General features: G+C 39.3%; 1 protein-coding gene across 1 annotated transcript in view; it reads left to right on the top strand.

Moving 5' to 3' along the window:
• The window catches only part of wdr17 (WD repeat domain 17), a 248789-nt gene extending 237860 nt beyond the window's left edge, over positions 1-10929 (top strand). Inside the window, exons 28-33 of the mRNA XM_039802786.1 lie at positions 111-213; positions 307-456; positions 3143-3241; positions 4273-4340; positions 6872-6969; positions 10046-10929. Coding sequence (XP_039658720.1) covers positions 111-213; positions 307-456; positions 3143-3241; positions 4273-4340; positions 6872-6969; positions 10046-10165 — 638 coding nt within the window. The 3' untranslated portion in view covers positions 10166-10929. The remainder of the gene's footprint in view (positions 1-110; positions 214-306; positions 457-3142; positions 3242-4272; positions 4341-6871; positions 6970-10045) is intronic.
• Positions 10930-15750: the final 4821 nt, after the last annotated feature.

Raw genomic sequence — 15750 nt, 5'->3', positions numbered from 1 at the left:
CAATGAAAAATGCAGCAATGTTGCAACTTGACTTGTGAAAGCGCCCTTCATTTCTGTCTTTCTAAAGCACTGATTAACCACAAACTCTCTTTAATTTTCCTCCTCACCAGAGCAGATGACTGGATCTGACTGGACAGTGGACAGTGTTCAGCCAATGCTGGACCTGATGAGTTACATCAGAACTGACAGCCTGGTCACAGCAAAATTGACTGAGTAAGAACAATTATTACTTTATTATAAGTATTAATAGTTAATTTAATTTCCATTTTTGATTTTTTTTTTTTTTTTGACTTGATCATCAACCAGGTGTGTGTGTGTGTGTGTGTGTGTGTGTGTGTGTGTTTGTGTGTGTGGAACCCGCAGTGAGCTGTTGATCCTGTGTGGTTATATTGGAGGTCTGCTGGCCATTAGAAGACAGTACTCTAACATCGTACCTGCACTCTACGAATACACCAGGTAGATGGCTTTGACATTTTGCATGTATCAAAAAGGTTTCTGAATTGTCTGTGGTGTAGTCAAGAACTTTGTTTACGCAAGGCTAGTGGTAATTTATAGTTCTTTAATCTATTATAAAAGCACAGGACTAATCAGATGATAAGTCCTTGAATGTTATTATATATCTCAGAGTTGTCATAATGACGTTTAACATCATTAAGTGATTAGGAACATTAGCAAATCTATACTGTAAACTATTTTTGTTTTCACTGTATTAGGTGGGGGTCGGGGGGTTTAAGAGTCTGTTTCCGGGCGCCTGGTTACCTCACCTGGTTTGACACGCCCCATGTACAGAGGCTTAGTCAGTGTGGCAGCGGCTGCGAGTTATGGCAAGCCCTTTGAGCATTTATTCCATATCCTTGATATTAAAAGTCAGGTTCCTCCACTAGATAAATAGTAAAAGCCAAAAAACCTACTAGTTAGTGAACTAGTAAGTTTTTTGGACTGTTTTTGGACGTTACAAGTTAACTAGTACGGTCCAAAATGTCTACTATTTAAAGCCAAAGTGCGCACTAGTTAACTAGAAAGGCACAATGCTAATGCAGAGGAGGGGAGAGGGGGATTTGTGGCTTCATATTGGCTCTACTAGTAAGGGTCTTTTAAATCTTACTAGTTAACTAGTGATGTTCATGAAGAGCCACCTAGTGCGTTCCAAAATGCCTACTAGTTAACTAGTGATATCTTTAAAATGCACTTGTTCTCTAGTTGGACTTTCTCTGGACGTTACTAGTTAACTAGTGAGGCTCAACATGTCTACTAGTTAACCAGCGGGGGGCATTTTTACCTTACTTGTTACGTCCAAAAGAGCCACTAGTTTACTAGTAAGCGCCAAAATGTCTACTAGTTCACTTGTGTCTTACTAGTTAACTAGGTACACACATTTGACCTAACTAGTTAAATAGCAAGTCCAAAAAGAGTCATCAGTTAACTTGTGACACTGATGTTATTCTCACTAGTTTACTAGTGGAAGACATTGTATCTCACAAGTTGGACTCTGTCCTGAACATGTTAAGACCTTGACAGAACATGTGAAATATTTTTTGGCTTTTACTAGTTAACTAGTGGAGGAACCTGACTTTTGATATCAAGAATATGGATAAAATGCTCAAAGGGCCTGCCATAGTATGTAGACAGCTAACATTCTGTGTATATATACCATATTTCACAATAAGGAGCCCACAAAATCAGGGATTGATCCTATGGCATTTGATCCCATACTAAAGCTGACTTTATAATGGTAAATCTGCACACCTGTGAACATAAATAACTGCATTATGCAACTGCATGTGTACCAGTGTTCTAGTCTTAAGACTGTATAAACAGAAATATAACAACGGCAAAAGCTAATTGATTTCAAAACAGCTAAACAAAAGCAGTTTGAGGTAGAATTAAGTAATAAAGTACATAGTATATTTTTGTCCTAGAGCTATAATTCATGATTATTCAAAACGATTGTATATATATCTGTATTTTACTGTGAAATCCTGTGAGATCTGTGAGAACCTGACGTCTGATATCAAGGATATGGCATAAATTCTCAAAGGGCTTGCCAAAGAGGGTTATGTCTGACCTGCAGCCCTTTGCTGCATGTCATCGCCCTCTTTCTCCCACTTTCTTAACTTAATCTGTCCTATTAATAAAGGCAATAAAAGCCCAAATAATTATGTTTTAAAAAATATATGAAGAAACTGTGGTTGCACCGGGCAGCTTCCAGGTATGAATGTCTAACTCTGTGAATGTGACAGGTCGTCGTTGCAAATGAGAATTTGTTCTCAATCGACTTAAACAAAGGTTAAATAAAAAAAAAACATTAATACAAAATCGTAATAATGTCTCATCAGTCCAACAACATTTATCAAAAACATAATTAGTTTTATTTGCCGAGAAACTCAAGCTGTTGTGGAAGTTCTCAACACTTTACGACCCTGGTCAGATTTGACAATGCAGCTGGGTGTGATCCAGCTGCAATACAAAACCTTTTGACCTTTTTTTAAAAACCTTTATTTTACCAATTGTTATAAAATGTAGGTTGTTCTGTTTGGTATAACGCTTTAACAGTGATTCCTGGGCTTCTTTGTTCATTTGTGCACGTAAAGCTGCTCATTCACTATTTACAATTTGCAATATATTTGCCATAATCAGGCTGAAATTGGATTAACTATCCACAAGTCTTAATTTCCTAATGCATGTTTGCGCTGTGTCATTCCCTAGGTTTTTGATGGAGCCACAGGCATTTAATAGGCCGGGCAGGAAGTGGAACAGCTACAGCATCTGGTCAATTTTCAAAATAAACACTGTGTGTTTAGTGCACCATGTGCGTCCTATTTCACATCACTACAATATTTAAACAACTAAAACATAGCCACAAATCTTCGATCCATGTCGTTCACAACTGGGCTGAAGAAGAAAACATTTTACTATGTAGACTACTTACTTGTATGGTAGAAGCACAAATATCTGGGAAAAATGACCAAATCAACTGAATCTGGAAGCAAAATGCTCTGTTTCTAAAAATGTTCCCGGTGTGGTATGACACCCAGTAGAGGACGTAACAAAACCATGGCGCAGCCAGAATGCACCGCTTCTATGCCTGGTGGAATCCCAGTGTTAGTCAGTCCAACTTCGACATTTGTCTTCTGTTTTTCAGTCAGTTGTTAAAGCGGAGGGAAGTGTGTGTTCCTCTGAAGATTGATCAACTGTCTGTGGAGCTGGATGCCTGGCGGGCCTGCACACAAAGTAACAGCAAGTAGGTTACAGAGACATGCAGACACACACACACACACACACACAAAGATAATGGTATTACAATTGAATGTTAATTAATAACACCATGAAGTACAATATTGTAAAAAAACACAATTTAACACTAAATGTGCCAAGTCAGATAAGAGGTTTAAAAAAGAAGATGGTGAATAAGGGAACACTGAGAAGGTGTCATTACAGTCACAACTTGGTACTATAATCACACCTAGTGTCAGCTGCCTCGTAAAGCTAAAAGCTAAGGCCATAATGAGGCCTGTTAGCAAGGCAACGCAAGAGAGGAAAGAGTTAAGCTGACTTAATCATGTTTTGTTTTTATTAGGACAATGCATATTAATCAACATTTCAGATGCCAGGTTAGTCAGTCGGCTCATTCTCAACTGAAGTCCTAGTTACCTAGATCAAACTCTGCCCAGACCAGGCATTGGACTCTGCAGTGCCTACTTGCTGTAAGGCAGCAGTGCTAACCACTGAGCCACCGTGCCACCGAAGATACATTAAGATTTGAGATACATGAAAAGCAGCTGAATCACCTCTGGGGAGACGGATGTTTTGTCCTGACCTTGAGTGATGACAAAGATTGTCATGTTGCAGCCTGACAGACCGATCTGGTGCCTGAAGATAAATTTATTTTCGTGATCAAGGACTTATAAAGACACACTGTATTAAGCCCCAGGTGCACCAAGGTGGAGCTCAGAGTTCTGTGCACAAGCTAGAGTGTACTACCATCAGACTTTATTGGGTTTGTGTGTAGGAAACAGACTTCAAATGGCCAGAGTTAGCCTGTCGGCTTTATATAATGCAGTTATATAAAGGGGAGGATGGCAGCACATGAGTTTTGTGGACATCGCTGCTGCAAAAGTGGCCACATGTGAGTGTTCTCTACATCTTTAGATCTACGTTTATGTTCATATTCACTAGCAGAGGTCAACTAACAGTGACTGTTATCATTCTAATACCTCTACATTGCTTATGTACACAGCTTTAGAATTGCATCTGTCTTTCTGTTTTTAACAGTCCTCCATCAGAGTGTCAAAGAGAAGAGTTCAGCTGCCTCGAGAGAAGAATCCAGCCAACAGACTCTGGTATAAAAAACAGTTTACAAAACTAGCTCATAAAATTTTTTTTTTTATTATTTATATTTTATAGTTTGGTGTAGACCATCTGGGATCAGCACATAAGCTCGTGTTTTGGGTAGGGTGTTGATGCTGGCTGTGGTCTGATCAAAGTTAGAATCAGAATCAGTTTAAATGGACAAGTAAAGGAAGACATTGTACAAGGAATTTGACTCCGGCTTTTGTTGCTCTTACACTGATATAGACATACAGCTAAAAACAAGGACAACAGAGCTGAACAAGTTGAACATAAACATTTGACTACAATGTAAAGATATGTTTGTATATAAAAAGTGTATACATACATACATGTAAACAAACAGCTCTGCGAGGATTGTAAACAGTAATACAATAGGGAAATGCCAAAGTGCAAATGATGCTGGAAAGAATAACGAATTATTTATACAATAGGTTGCTTATTGGTATAGATGACAGTATATGCAGTCCATGTGGTTTATGTATGACATAATTAAATGTTTAAATTATGCGTTTAACACATAAATATATTATATTCTGACAGGTGAATGCTTGGCGTTCACAGGGATTGGTTTAACTGGTGCTAAATGTTTATCATAGTGAAAGCCTGTAGGTAGAAATTGTGAGCCAGAGAGGAGAAGCTGAAACATGTTGTGTCCATGTAGTGATGCTTCCTGCCCGTTTTCTGACTCTGGAGGAGTATAGATCCTGGCTGGAGGGCAGGTTGGCACTGATGATTTTCTCTGCAGTCTGTTCCTGTCCTGTTTGCTTGCTGATCCAAACCACACAGTGATGGATATGCAGAGAACAGACTATATTATTACATTGTAGAACTGGATTCACATCAGACAAACTGTTGTTGGTATGTATGTGGGCCAGTGATGGGGGTCTCACACTAAAGTCCACAACAGTTTGGAAAGTGTTCTGCTCCACGTTGTTCTGACCAAACAAGTGCATGCAGATTCGTCACCGTACTGGATGAGGCCGATGATTGTTGTTTTGTTTACAACTACTTTTTTTAATTCCAGCAGGACATTTTTCTGTTACAGCAGCTTAGATCATTTAAAATAAAATAAAAAGGTAAAACACATATACTACTTATCAAAACTGTACAATAACTTCAATAAAAAGTAAAACTAAGGGACCTTTAATACTGTACATACTGTATATTCATAGGAGGTAGACATAGTGCAGTTATATATCAGATAGTTTAAAGAATATGAGAGGCGAATGAATCCAGAATGAGAGGGTCTGTATCAGTCTATAGTCCGTTAGGAGGAAGGTTGAGGCTTCACCTCCTGACCCCCCTGCCAGATTTATAAAACCGTGTGTACGCACACCTGTAAGCAATGTTCCCTTTATAAATCAGAGATTACCTACAAGCGTGCCTATGTGGATCAGCCTCTTATCCCGCCCTGTGTAAGCCCATTTTTTAAACCTAAATAGTCAATGCAAAGCACCTCGTGAATGTTGATCAGTATATGAATGACACTGGCAGTTGTTACACCGAATCATGATGACTGGCGAAGAAAAAGCAAAAAACTTCTCAGACGTTCAGGAATTGCTGCAAATTTGCATGGAGGACCGCACATTCTCCCGTCAAGTTTGTTTCATATAAATCACAACCTTTGCGTTGGAAGTGGCATACGCATATCTTCAGCCCCGTTTTGTACGCCACGTTTATAAATGAGACCCCAGGTGTTTCAGAGAAGCTGGCCACCAGGTCTCTGTATTCTGATTCCTGTCCACCTTTAACACACCCAACATCTGCAGAGTGTCATGTTCGGCCTCGCTCTTATTTTGTGTTTTGTTTATTTGTTGGACATCCTGTTTTATTTTTAGGTCACTTGTTTTCCTGTCTTTGTCTACTTTCCCGCCTGTGTGATTACCCTCCTGCCCCTAATGTGTCTCACCTGTGTGTAATCATCATCACCTGTTCCCCTAGTATAAATAACTCACTCTCCAGCGTTTTCCTTGTTTGTATATCCCAGTGTTATGTAAACCTTTTTCCTGTTTCCTGACAACGTTTTTGCCTGCTGATTTTGTACTGTTGGCTGATTGTTCTTGGAACAATAAAAGTGCACTTACCTGTTTATCTTGAGTCCTGAGTCGTGCATTTGAGTCCGCCTATTGTACCCTGACACAGAGTCATCCAGGAATGTCTGCTGATGACAGGACTTTTATTGAAAGTCTGCATTTAAAGTGAACAGAAGAGGCGACAGGACGGCCCCCTGTGGTGCTCTTGATTACCTAGACATGCAGATGGACACACACTGCAGACTGTCTGTCAGGTAGTCTGTAATCCAGGAGATGGTGTAGGCATCTCTCTGAATCCTGTGAAGCTTCTTACTCAGCAGCTGGAGCTGGATTGTTTTGAAGGCACTTGAGAAATAAAATAACATGATCCTCACAGTGCTATCTGTTCTGTCCATATTTGATTGACGAGCACTGTGTGTAAAACCTAATAATAGTGAATCTGTAAACAAACAAAAAAAGCTGTAAAACATTTTTTCTCTCTCCCTCAGGTGCTTTAGTCTTGTGGGGTGCTGATTATGTGACAGGCTCCAATCTGCCAAGCCACTCAGATGTTCAACTTTCCTGTTTTACTGGACAAATAATACAGGTATGTTTTTCTTTATTTCATTGGTTATTTTATTAACTATATCAACATAGATAATAATACAGTCAAAATCATATACTTAGATATTTACTATCATTACAAAGAATATACATTATAATTTAGTTATTGTATTTATAATCTCTTCAAAGAATGATCAGAAGGCTAAAAAGTTCCAGTCATATGGTCAGTGGCATTAGGTGTGCCTTTTTCTATTTCTTTTTTTGTTACGTGCATAAGTTATGGAGGAGGTGGGGAGTTCCAAGCCATTATCAACCAATAGATAACTGTGCGTTTAATAAGGTTTGTTCTTGGGGTTGACCTGAGATGACATTCCTTGTGTGATGGTTATGTCTGTTGCTTCTGTTTGGACAAACCATTCTCACTACCAACTTCACATACTGACGATGTTCAGTGGCCCTAAGTGATGATGTTAGGTGCCCTAAGTGTTACTACTTTTTAAGAAATATTTAATTAAATACTAAATTTCTAAAGAACACAAGAAGGCTATTGTGAAGTTTAATTTCAACTGAGAACCTGGGGCCTAATTTATAAAACTGTGCGTAGATTCTATTCTGAAAGATTTTGTGCGCAAAAAAGTCAAAATTTTCATATGCAAAAACAATATTCTGATTTATAACACCAATTACCAATGATATATACATCATTTATGGTTCATATTTGCCATTTACCCCTGTGAGATCACATTTATGATCATATGATAATTTCCGTTTTTTGTGAGAAAACAAGATTTTTGGTCATTATTTCTTAGAACTTAATCAAAACAGGTGAAAGTGCTTGAAATGTAACAATTCTTTTTTGGGGGGGGGGTCCGAGACCCGCACAAGAGCACATGATTCACCAGGGCAGTGTTACTGCTAAATACATTTATTAGCGGCGGTCTGATGGTGCTTCAGCATTTTATGAAATGTCATAAAGTCATAATTATACAACTCTGCAGAGCTGTCTGCTCCACGAACAAGCAAAACAGTCATCCGCTCTTTCTCCTCTTTGAGGTGAGCAACTTAAACAGTGACAGGGCGAGTACAGCAGTTTTTTCCTCAGGCAGAGTGACAAACAGCGGTCACTGCAGGAGACATATTCACGCGACACGCTGTATTCAATTTTGACTGAGCCATGGCCTGTTTAAAACTTTTTCCAGGTTAGTGGGGATGCACACTGCTCAAAACCAACACGTAGTAATGTTCCATCAGCATTTAGTTTTGTTGCTAAACTGGATGTAAAATTAGCTGTGGCTTTAAATCACCTGTTACAGTCATTACAAAATATGACCGTAAAATCTATGAGAAATGTTCTCAAATTGAAAGACCACCCTCTAGGAATAAATCCCCATACAGCAACTGCTCTTAAAAAAGCTGTACCCAGATTTGTTGGTTTACTACTTTTTAAGAAATATTTAATTAAATACTAAATTTCTAAAGAACACAAGAAGGCTATTGTGAAGTTTAATTTCAACTGAGAACCTGGGGCCTAATTTATAAAACTGTGCGTAGATTCTATTCTGAAAGATTTTGTGCGCAAAAAAGTCAAAATTTTCATATGCAAAAACAATATTCTGATTTATAACACCAATTACCAATGATATATACATCATTTATGGTTCATATTTGCCATTTACCCCTGTGAGATCACATTTATGATCATATGATAATTTCCGTTTTTTGTGAGAAAACAAGATTTTTGGTCATTATTTCTTAGAACTTAATCAAAACAGGTGAAAGTGCTTGAAATGTAACAATTCTTTTTTGGGGGGGGGGTCCGAGACCCGGTGCTAATGCCTTAATGACCGTTATCTACCGGACCGAATAGCAACACGGATTTCGGTGCCTTATGGTGCTTTTCCATTACATGGTACCGGCTCTACTCATCTCGACTCTACTCGCCTTTTTTGTTTTTCCATTACGAAAAAAAGTACCTGGTACCAGGTACCATGTAATGGAAAAACGCCATTATTTAGGTGCCACTTAAATGCGCACGCTTCTCGCTGATGCTCCGAAAACAGACGTTGGAGGCAACTGAAACATCACCACACAGACGCTAGTTACGGTAACACTACACTCAACAGCAGCACTTTAGCCTACCGTTAGCTAGCAGCTGGAGTAAACACGGTTAAAATGCAGCTAAACGGTGTAAAAGTGTCTGTATTTCACTGGAGAGGATTCCAACAACAGTCTATAGCTGCCCTTGTCTGAAAAACAACACAGATGTTGCGTTCACTTGAAATTTGCCTCGCCAGCCTTGTGCTGCATTCAGAATTAATTTTTTAGATCATCATATAATCATATAAAAAAGTATTGTTTTACACTGGGAAAATGTTGTGTTTTACCTTTTTTTTTGAATGATGTGTCACCTTTTTCAGCCCTTCTGAGTTTGCAGGTATGGGGATTGTTGGGTTCAAGAAACAAAAACTGGGTTAGGTTCGGAAAACGGGCATATCATCGGAGTTCACTAAAACGCAGTCTACAAAACCTTGGGAGCATTACACACGATCACACGTGTGGTCAAAAGGTTGTGGAAAACTGGGAACATTTTTACGCATGGAAATTCTTTATAAATCCCGACTACTGCGAGGAATGTTGCGACGACAGATTTTACCCTGCTTCACGCAACTTTTTCTTACGTAACAGGTTTTATAAATGAGGCCCCCGGACTCGTGTTACAGCAGAATGGGTTACAGAAGAAAAAGTGGCTTGTTTAAACATATATCCTACATTGTTTGTGTTGAGCAGTGCAGTGCCAATCTGGCAGATCAGTTTTGAACTTGTAGTTTATTCATGTAGTCTTTGCTGCTGCTGGCAATATGACTGGACAGTATTGCAGGTGACAAAAGACCAAGGACTGCAATACTTGACACATAATAAGGATACAGAGAATAATAAATAAGTTGAGTGCTTTCTAGTCAATTTTATGCCTCTTTCCCATTTTAGTCATAATGCTGTCAATGTGCTCAGATCACAATAATTGTCAATTCATCATTACACCCAGTAGTTTGGTATATTTGACCTGTGCTATTGCCTTTGTGATTGATATTTATGTATCTTCATATTTTCTTTATGTGCAGGGTCCAGTGTTTTTGCTGGAGGATGGTAAATCAGCGATATCTCTTAATGATGCTCTAATGTGGGCAAAAGTCAACCCTTTCTCCCCTCTGGGAACAGGACTCCGCATCAACCCATTCTAACACACGCACACACACACACACAAATAAATAAACAATTAAATAAATAACACACACATACACACACACACACACACACACACACACACACACAAAGATAATGGTATTACAATTGAATGTTAATTAATAACACCATGAAGTACAATATTGTAAAAAAATATAATTTAACACTAAATGTGCCAAGTCAGATAAGAGGTTTAAAAAAGAAGATGGTGAATAAGGGAACACTGAGAAGGTGTCATTACAGTCACAACTTGGTACTATAATCACACCTAGTGTCAGCTGCCTCGTAAAGCTAAAAGCTAAGGCCATAATGAGGCCTGTTAGCAAGGCAACGCAAGAGAGGAAAGAGTTAAGCTGACTTAATCATGTTTTGTTTTTATTAGGACAATGCATATTAATCAATATTTCAGAACATTTTTGTGCTTCAGCAAACTGGCTAACTGTATTTTATAATTTACTGAGCCAACAAATGTGATGGCGTCAACATATAATACTTTTTTTTTGTGAGAATGTTTAGTTTCAAACAAGGATAATGGTAGATTTTTATATTGGTAAGCTGTCATGTAATGAGAACAACAAAATTATGTATTCAGTTGTGAAAGGGTTCTTATTAAATGACATATTTTATTTATTTGGTAGGATTCCCTCCTTACTACAGCTAAAAAATTCTCAAAGTGTGAGTATATACAGGATATAAATCTAAATTACCTTATTCTATTGTGGAAAAAAAGAAACGCTGAAATAAAGCAACCACTGCATATTTATACAAGGCGTCCTTATTGTGTTGCACTTATTTTAATGCAGCTAGTAAAACACTAATGCTACACTACAGAAACATTAAAATTAACCAAAAACATCTATTTCCTGCAGAAAATGCGTGTCTGAGAAGCCCCCCTCCTGAAAAAGCCCAGTCTGCTCTGATTGGTCAGCATTTGAGTTTCCCTACAGTCTCCGCATCTGCTTACTGTGATAAATACAAAGTTTTCCCATCTAAATAAGTCGTGGAGATGAATTCACGTTTCTTACGTAGAAATTCACAAAGAAAACAAGGATAAATTGTTTTGTCCTTCAAAAGTTTTCAGTTTTACATGTTTCTTACATAGAAACTTGTTAATGAGAACTTCTGGTAAGAAATTACAGCTAAAGTTGTTTTAGTCATGAAAACAGGGTTGTCACATCGAAAGAAGCTCCTTGGAGATGAATTCACATGTTTCTTTCCTACATGAGTTTCTGGAAAAAATGGCTGCTAAAACTTTTGCAGTGATGAAAAAGTCTTTTCTCATGAATTCACACAAAAGAAGATTAAACTGCTGGATGTGGAGGTTCTTGTTGAACATGTTGAGCAAAGTCTTTGCAAACTACTTCAGCGCTTTGTTGGAACTTAGTGGTGTTTAAATTAAGTCGATGCGCACATTGGCCAACTGCCAGCTTGTGTTACAGCAGAATGGGTTACAGAAGAAAAAGTGGCTTGTTTAAATTTGGTTGACCAATCACAACAGAGTGTAACCGACTTGGCTTTTCAAGAAGGGTGGGCCAAGAGCTCAAACTGTTTCAGGTGGATTTTTGAACATCAAAGAATTTGACCTATCTAGCAGACCCCAAGAGTACAAACATGTAAATGAGTATAATGGGGGTTAAGAGATGTTAAGAGACCATTGTAAAGAGAGAGAGAGAGAAGACGCAAGAGCTGGAAGTTTTAGGGGTTCTGCTGTCTTAAAGGGGTGATAGAATGCAAAATTGAGTTTACCTTGTCATAGTTGAATTACGACAACTCCTCTCCTACCTTATTTGGCTCTACCTTCTATCTTTGTAACGCCCCAAAATGTACATAGGCCACTGACTGATCTGAGGTCAGTTAGTCTTCTGAATAGGTCGCGCAGATCTCAGAAATTTTATACATTATTCGTCTGCTATTTCATTACTAAATTCACTTCTGAGACTTTTTTTATGCGAGAAATCAACTATGTAGAGCTCAAATATGGGCCGTTTTGGGGTCACGTGACGCAAATGTCGGAGTAACCGCTCGCCACCCTGGCTCCCGCAGTTCGATACAGTTTTTCGATGTAACTTTTGACATAGAATATAAAAAAACACAGGGCGAAAGCGAGACACCTTGAACAGATCTAAGAATGCCAAACACCCAGAGGAAGATCACCCAAATGCCTAAATCCGCCAAATTCATCAACGTTCAGTCGCCCCAAACTAGCCAAGCTAGCATGGCGGACCACGCACCGCCACCACTTATGGGTCAAGTGGAGACTGATAGCCTGGTAATAAGAATCACTACCGAGGTGCTCAAAGGCGTTGAAGCCTCCTTCGATAAGAAGCAACGCATCTCCAACTCTGAAGATGCCATGGCGAACCACAATGCTAAGCTAGCCAAAGTCGCATCTCTAACTCTGAAGATGCCATGGCGAACCACACTGCTAAGCTAGCCGAAGTCGGGAAGAAGCTTGAGACAGCACTGGATAAAATTGATGAGCTAGAACAGTGGACGACGGTGTAACATTCGCATCATAAGACTACCCGAAGGCAGCAAGGGCAGCAATCCGGTCTAATTTTTTTTAAATTGGCTGCCAGATCTGCTGCAAGTTGGCTTCAAAGGCAGAGCTGTTGAACTGGACCGCTGCCATCGGGCTCTCACACGCCGTCTGCCGCATGGACAACGGCCCTGCGCTGTCATCATTAAGGTCCACAACTTCCAAGATAATCATGCAGGCAGCCAGTAAGGCGCAGTCTCTATCGTACAACGGAGCTTCAATCATGATATTCGAGGAATTCTCCGCAGCTGTTGTAAAGAAGCGGCAGGATTTCTACTCGGTTAAACAGCTGTTTAAGGAGAAAGGTATCGTCTTCGCATAAACAGCTGCTTAAGGAGAAAGGTATCGTCTTCGCTATGCTCAATTACCAATGATACATACATCATTTATGGTTCAAATTTGCCATTTACCCCTGTGTGATTACATTTATGTTCATATTATCATTTTTGTTTTTGTGAGAAAGGAAATTCAATTATTAAAAAATAGAAACAAGATTTTGGATAATTATTGGTACAAAACAGGTGAAAGTGCTTGAAATGTAACAATTTGGTAACTTTGTGTGGGAATAGCAGGTGCAGAAAGACAACATTCCCACACACAGACACCTACAATCAGACACGACCACATAAAGATGCACAAACACATAGACACACACAGATACACATCAAACAAAGAACGCATTTCATGGGGAGAGGCAGGGGAGAGCAGCGGAGGAAATGCACTTGGGAGCATTACGTACGATCACACGTGTGGTCAAAAGGTTGCGGAAAACTGGGAACATTTTTACGCATGGAAATTCTTCATAAATCCCGACTATTGCGAGGAATGTTGCGACAACAAATTTCACCCTGCTTCACGCAACTTTTTCTTGCGTAACAGCTTTTATAAATGAGGCCCCCGTTTTTTTTTCCATGCGTAAAAATGTTCCCAGTTTTCCGCAACATTTTGACCACACGTGTGACCGTATTTATAAGGAGAAGAGTTTGCGCCGCAACGTGTTATAAATCAGAATATTGTTTTTGCGTACGATAATTCTGACTTTTTTGCGCACGAAATCTTTTAGAATAGAATCTACGCACAGTTTTATAAATGAGGCCCCGGGCTTGGATGGAATTCCATCGGAACTCTTACTACAGTTCTTTGACACACTAGGACCTATCGTTTTAACAAACTTTAACCTCGGCCATAGAGAGGGGCACCTTTCATCAACAAACCAACACTGCGGATCCTACGGAGTGTTCAAATCCCAATGAGGCCCATCAGCCTCATTGGGCCAAAGTCTTGGCACTACGCCTAGAACGCTTCATTGAGAAGCTAGTCCACCCTGACCAATCGGGTTTATACCAAAGCGTCAAGCTGCAGACAATATATGCAGATTACTCCATGTAATAGAAGAAGCCAAAAACCTCCCAACAACGGCAGCAGTTTTATCACTTGACACGGAAAAGGCTTTTGACCGCCTACAATGGAACTACTTGTGGCAAGTAATGGAGAGGCTTGGTTTGGGAGCCAAATTCATTGACCTGGTACATACTTTATATGTGAATCCCACAGCCATAGTTTCAACCAATGACCTGCATTCACAGCCATTCTCCATCGCGCGGGGCTCAAGAAATGCATGCTCCCATGCTTTTTGCGATCTCTCTGGAACCGTTAGCTCAGGCCATAAGGCAAAATAAAATATGTAATGTCCAGATTAAATTCAATAACAGCTCAATATCGTTATTTGCAGATGATATTTTACTGTACATATCTGACCTTGAGGACTCTGTTCCAAAAATTCTTAAGATCTCAATCAATTGGATAAATCTATCTGCTCCTGTTGAACAACAAACAGGTTATTAGTGATACAATACCAACCCAAAGCAAAATTACATATTTGGGCATCACCATCCACGCATCGCTACAGCGAGTTGTCCAGGACAGCTATGAAACTATACTAAGTAGTGTTCAAAGGGGGCGTGGCTTAAGCATAGGGGGTGGGCCTTATACTCCCTGCTGAGTTCAACGATACCTCACACAAGACTCTACGTCATACGGTTCATTAGCTGTGGAAAGGGGCGTGGCTAAATTATAGGGGGGCGGGTCAAACCATCACCAATTAAAAAGGAACTGCTGAGTTCAATGATACCTCACGCAAGACTCTACCTTAAATGGTTAAAATAGTATGAAATGGGGCGTGGCCTGAGTAAGTGGGCGTGGTTAAAGTATAGGGTTAGCCATAATACACATGATTGTTACATAAAAACATCTTTATGAAAGAGTTTAGTAGGAAATGACTGCAAGCTGTTTTAGTGATGGAAACTAGGTTTACACGTCGCAAGCAGCTGTTTGGAGCACAATACTAATGATTCTGACCTAGGAACATTTTCATAAAAGTTTCTTGTAGGAAACAACTACCTTAAATGGGTCACCATTTATGAAAGGGGCGTGGCTTAGCATAGGGGGGCGGGCCAAACCATCACCAATGAAGAAGGAAGTCTTAAAGTAAAGGGTTAGCCATAATACACATGACTGCTTTTTGTGGCGTAAAACCCATATTTCCATCACTAACACAGCCTTACCATGATTTCTTACCAGAAGCTTTTATGAAATGTTTCTGTCAGAATTGTTTGTATTGAGCTTCAAACTGCTTTTTTGTGTGAAAAACCATATATCCATGACTAACACAGCCTTACCATGATCTCTTACCAGATGCTTTAATGAGATTTTTCTGTCACACGTGTCTGAATTTAGCTTCAACAGCCTCCTGTTGCTTGAAACTTGTTTACCTTACTTAAACAGATTTGCAGTAAAGATGTTTCTATGTCAAAATGTGTATTGAGCTCCAAACAGCTTCTTGCGGCGTGTAAAGCTTTTTTTCTATCACTAAAACAATTTTACAGTCATTTCCTACAAGAAACTCTTATCAAGATGTTTCTATGAAAGACTTGTGTATTGAGCTCCAAACAGCTTCTTGCGGCATGTAAAAAGCTTGTTTCCATCACTTACACAGCTTTGCCGTTGTTTCTATGTCAAAATCATATGTATTGAGCTCCAAACTTT

Source organism: Perca fluviatilis, chromosome 1 (assembly GCF_010015445.1).
Source record: "Perca fluviatilis chromosome 1, GENO_Pfluv_1.0, whole genome shotgun sequence".
Taxonomy (NCBI): Eukaryota; Metazoa; Chordata; class Actinopteri; order Perciformes; family Percidae; genus Perca; species Perca fluviatilis.
This window is presented reverse-complemented; position numbering and strand designations above follow the sequence as displayed.